Source organism: Eurosta solidaginis, chromosome 1 (genome assembly GCF_040869045.1).
Source record: "Eurosta solidaginis isolate ZX-2024a chromosome 1, ASM4086904v1, whole genome shotgun sequence".
Taxonomy (NCBI): domain Eukaryota; kingdom Metazoa; phylum Arthropoda; class Insecta; order Diptera; family Tephritidae; genus Eurosta; species Eurosta solidaginis.
The window spans coordinates 314,887,271-314,892,931 of NC_090319.1; the positions used below are offsets into that span (position 1 = coordinate 314,887,271).

Here is a 5,661-nt window from a genome sequence, read left to right on the forward strand (position 1 = left end):
TTACAATGTAATTTCTAAAAGAAAGCTTTTAATAAATGACAACTTTTATTTCAATCATTTTAATAATATTAACAAATACATACTATGTGTATGTATACTGAATTTCATGCATACATTTAATGAAGAATGGCTGCAATTCTAATGGGAATCCAGGAAACGGTTTAAATGTAGCCATTCCCTCTCATGAATAAACATTTATGAAAATAATTTGAAATTTTCCAAGTTGAAAAATATTGACAAATAGTTTTCTCGTATTTCTTTGTAAAGATTTACAATTTACTTTCAAAACTTATAAAATATATTAAGTCTGGGTGCGAGTTCGCCTAAATTTTAGGTACCTAAACTAATATTCCACTGGAAATTTCAGCACTGCAATAATTTAGGAAAAAGCTGTCAAAACTGTGCGAGTTGATTTGAAAACCTAAATTGTTTATTTCTGCTAAGAAAACAATAACAATACGGCAAATTTGGTATTTTTGATGCGTTTTCATGCTTAAAAATAACAGAGGTCAATTAGGGTCCGCGGTAAGTACATATCCCAAGATAGCAGTTCAAGAAAATGCAGTGGCTCCTTTTATAAGGCTTTTTTTCGGACATAGTGGAGCACTTTTTTTTTTTTTTTTTTTTTTTTTAGTGGAGCACGTGCACAATGACCTTTCCCACAATCTCGAATTCAATACTGTAATGTTGGTACACCTCCAATAACTTCTTTAGGCCAATTGGTACACTTGGCTGCCAAATATGTTCAGATTGCGGCCCATATTTGAAGAGGATCCCATTCTTGTGTCGCCAACATCAGCTTGAACAAAATTGAGCTCACCATCAGGTACAATCGATCGGATGTTAATCGCAGCAGGGATCATCGCTCTATGCTCTATGATTTACTTAAATTGAATGGACAAGCGCCATTAATTTGCATATACAATATTGAAAAATCAATATTTTTGTTGAAATTTGACATTTGAATTTAGGTTGAAAAGTATGCTCATAAAAATTCTAAATGTGTATTTTGCACTGCCTTATTTATTTAGGTAGAAATTTAGGTCAACTCGCACATAGCCTAAATACTGAAAACGTTTATATAAAATTTAAAACAACAAGTTTACTTTAAGTTACTTTTCAAAACATTTACAGTATTTGTAGTAATTGCAGTACCTTTTCTTAAATACTATAGTGTTTTTAAATACAATGAATTTAGTTATAAAAATCATGTAATGATTTTAGCTTATAAATAAAAAAAGACCTGATAAAAATTGTTATTCTTTTTATTTGTTATCTTACAGGTACATATCGTTAGCTTAATTCACAAAGGCCCTAACCAATAGATTTTTCACAGATTTTGGTATGATATATTCAAATACACTGCAGTAAAAATATGAAAGTATTAGAACTAACAACAACGGCGTTTTAAAGAGTCATATCTCCATGTATTGAATATAAAAATATAAGGTTTTTGCTTTTCCTGAGAAATTTTTAATTTGTTGGAACCAAAATGAATCTTGTATACTACCTAACGGTAACTTTTATCGTGGCAAATATTTTACTTGTAACCAACAAGTTGGCGTTATGTTAGTATAAAAGAGGTGGGAAATTACCAACATTTTTTCTTCGAAACACGGGGTGGCGCCTTGAAAACCCAGCGAGTTTCGTTTCATTTAAATTATTTTCGTTACTCCACGAATTTTTAAAATAAATCGTTATATTCTTCGAGTCTTTTCATATATGTTTCCAATTGAATGGTGCAGTCTTTCAGCTTATTGTTAGATTTTGCAAGCACGTCAACTTCATCTTTAAGCTGTATTAACTTCTTTAATGCAAAAAGATAAAATTAATACGTGAATGAAAATAGCAAATCTTTGGTTGCATTATAAATATGGACGATATTTACCATCAGATCGTCATTAGGCTGTTGTATTGTTTGAATTTCCTCTTCTTGCTGCTGAACCTTCAATTTCAGGTCCTCTCGTGCAGCATCGGATTGTATATGGTCTTTTTTCATTCGATCGAGCTGCCGACGAAGTTCAGAATAACGTACAATAACAGCTTGAACAGGACACCATGATACAATATCATCACCAATTTCAGCAGTTGTATTTTCCAACCGATGAACTTCATGCTGCAGTTTATTGAGCTCTTGTTGCATGTTAGATTTTTCTTCTATGAGTAATAAAATTTGTAAAATATCAAATTTCAAATAACCTTTTTTAAGTAAAACTCAATTCCACCAAATACCTTTTTATCAGATTCAAAACACTTCTGAGCCAAACCATCTCGTTCTTCCTGCAATATTTTATAATCCAAATTAGCTATACTTGACGAGCTACGAGATGGCAGTCTCCTCAAGATCTTGCAGGGCTCGCATAATATTAGCTTGAAGTGCTTCTTCCAAGCACATTATTTGTCGTATATAATCTTGCTTGGCAGCACAATTTACTGCGCTACCTAGTACAAGCTCTAATAAACGCTCGAGCTCGCCAAGACCACATTTTTCGGCAATACGTTGTACATCAGGTCGAGGAAAATCTGCTAATGAATAACTTAATACATCGCTGTAATAATCATATTGTCACGGATATTAACATCACTAAGTTATACCATCACTAAGTTATACCATCACTAAGGCGGTGCCAAGGCTACGATAAGCAGTATTTACGTCAATAATCAAATCATTGATACACATATATAAGGCAGCCGAAAGATGTCACACACAGATGCATTTACTTATACGCCTATGTATGCGCGAGAGACTGTAAACTACAAAGATTCACATCAATAATTCAATCATTACACTGTGCTACACTGATTTTGATCTTTAATAGCGACCTAGTGTCCGTTGTAGGTCTTGATGAGTAGATCTAGATGCCGTGTTTCAAAATTTTCTAACACCCCGAAATTTTCAAGTTATTGTTGAAAAAATGTTTTTCTTTACCTCGCGCATTCAAAAATTTGTTACTCCGTCATTTTTCCATAAATTTTTGATTGCTTAACAGTTTTAAAAAGCTGAAAGATAGGGCTTTAAAAATATATATATTTGTCTACACTTTTTATAGCAAATTTTTGAGATTTTTTAAAAGTTATCTAAAATTTTCTCGTTTTATTTTAATTTTTCAAAGTTTGACGGCTTTTTAATGTATCATTTCTTTAATGAATTCGTTTTTTTCTTAAAGAGGTTGAGAAAACATTATATTTCGAGTAAAAAAGTACTGGTTGATCAAATTCGGTTGAGAATTGTTGAAATGACAACACTTTTTGTGAACAAGAAAATTCTGCTCTCATCGTAGAATCGATATCGCGCCATGTCAAGATTGAATGTATGATTTCAGTATATCGTCGCCGTTGTTTTGAGCATTCTCTATGCTCCGTTTAACCTTTTTTTAAGATTTAATTATGAAACAAAGATAAACAAAATTATTTACTTTTATCATCAAATCATGTGTTAGGAAAAATTGATATGACCACGGTTTTGACAACGGTTTTTCTTGTTTGTGGAAGTCAGATACACAGTTATTTAATTGCTCTCTGAGACATTTGCCTCTTTGCCTCTGTAAGATAAATGACAAGACGAAAGTTAGGATACTGTCATTTTGGTAGAATCAAATCAGTCAGTGGTTGTACGTGTTGCTACAAGGTACTTTTTTAAAAATGTGTGATAAGCGTAATAAGTTTTGTTACGTCTACGGGTTATTCGTTGATACGAAACATCGTATACAATTAAAAACCAATGCAGCTCTCACAGAAGCTTTCACATCTATCTTTAATCGCGTGTATAGTGAAAATGTATTGTATGAATCAGAGTATGCTTGTGTGAAGTGCTGCAGCGCACTCAAAAAATGGAAAACTGGGAAATGCAACAAACAACCTTTACCATTCTCAACTCCAATGATATGGCATCGTCAACTTTTCCATAAGCCAGAAGATTGCTACTTCTGCAAAATAAATACTGTTGGTCCTCACTACAAAACCCGTGACCGTATACAATATGCTAATTTGTTAACTGTATCTCATCCAATCAAGGCAGAAATATCGACTATTCGTGATGCAATTTCCGAACTGCAAAATTCATTAGAAGCTGATGATGAAGAAAACTCTGACGGCCTAGAAATCAACGACACAAAGTCCATTTTCTGCATTCACATTTGGATTTCTTCCCTGAAAATCTTGGACAATTCAGTGACGAACAGGGAGAAACGTTCCATCAGGAACTATTAGAGATCGAAAAACACTTTGTCGGAAAAAGTCAGATCAGAATTCTGGCAAATTATTGCTGGTCTCTAATACGCAATACTGACGATGTGGCTTATAAACGTAGAACATCTAGCAAACATTTTTAACAGCTATCGAAATTCGAAGTTTTTTTTTTGTATTAAGTACATAATATAAAACAAAATTTTATGTAAATATATTTGCAACTATTTATTTCTTTATTTTTTCTCTCCAACATAGGAGCGAAATAAAATTACTCGAGAGATGATATATGTAGATAAATAAAAAATATCGAAATTGTTTAAATAATTAAAGTGAATAAAAAATTTAAATAATTAAAGTGAATAATGAAATTTTGTTATAACAAAAAATAATGGGTGGAATAAAAGAAACGATAAGAATGTTCAAAACGATGGCAGAGATATACTGAAATCATACATTCAATCCTGACATGGCGCGATATCGATTCTACGATGAGAGCAAAATTTTCTTGTTCACAAAAAGTGTTGTCATTTCAACAATTCTCAACCGAATTTGATCAACCTGTACTTTTTTTACTCGAAATAGAATGTTCTCTCAACCTCTTTAAGAAAAAAAATAATTCATTACAGAAATGATACATTAAAAAGGTAAGGTTTTAGGTAACTTTTAAAAAATCTCAAAAATTTGCTATAAAAAGTGTGAACAAGTATATATATTTTTAAAGCCCAATCTTTCAGCTTTCCAAGACTATTAAGCAACCAAAAATTGATGGAAAAATGACGGAGTAGAGAATTTTTGAATGCGCGAGGTACAAGAAAAACAGTTTTTGAACAATAACTTGAAAATTTCGGGGTGTTAGAAAATTTTGAAACACGGCATCTGGATCTACTCATCAAGAACTACAACGGACACTAGGTACCTACAAAAGTTCTTTAGATATTTTTTTTTTTTGTAGCACTGTGTTATGTATCTACATAAACGAATAAATAATTGCGTGTACACATATGTACGTATACGAGCAGCGGAGCGGCAATGCACAAACACATGCATATATCTTATCTGAGTTGTCACAAGAGAGAGCAATAATTTGTGCACGTAGTTGTGGCTGGCGATTTTGTAGCCGAAACTAACTAGTAACTTCTGGAAATCGAAGAGCCTAGAAGTATGCAGCGTAAACTATAAAAGCGGGGCAGGCGAGTAAGAAGTAATTCAGTTTGATTTGAGTTGTCAAGCAGTTTGATTAAGACGATATCTAGCGAGCAATAGTAGTGTTATTTTGAATAGTAGAGTTTCATTGAGCTATCAATCAGTGTGGTTATTAAGCAAGCTATTCGTTGCACAGTTTGTTATTGTGAAGTACTTTAATAAAGGCCATTTTGCATTATTACAAATTGGAGTTATTTATTCAACAGTTTAGTGATTCGAACTTAGCAGAGGATTGCAAATAAGAGGATTTGCAAGCAAATTCGTTACAAT

The 5,661-nt window shown here is 32.5% G+C and overlaps 1 protein-coding gene across 1 annotated transcript; it reads right to left on the reverse strand.

Annotated features, from left to right (window-relative positions):
- Window positions 1-987: 987 nt before the first annotated feature.
- Window positions 988-2,501, reverse strand: LOC137237672 (protein hook-like). The gene is made up of 3 exons (XM_067761633.1): window positions 2,233-2,501; window positions 1,889-2,157; window positions 988-1,804 (listed from the first exon to the last, which is right to left on the reverse strand). The coding sequence occupies exons 2-3, from the start codon at window positions 2,141-2,143 to the stop codon at window positions 1,685-1,687; spliced, it is 375 nt and encodes a 124-aa protein (XP_067617734.1). The 5' UTR covers window positions 2,144-2,157; window positions 2,233-2,501; the 3' UTR covers window positions 988-1,684.
- Between the last annotated feature and the right edge of the window lie 3,160 nt (window positions 2,502-5,661).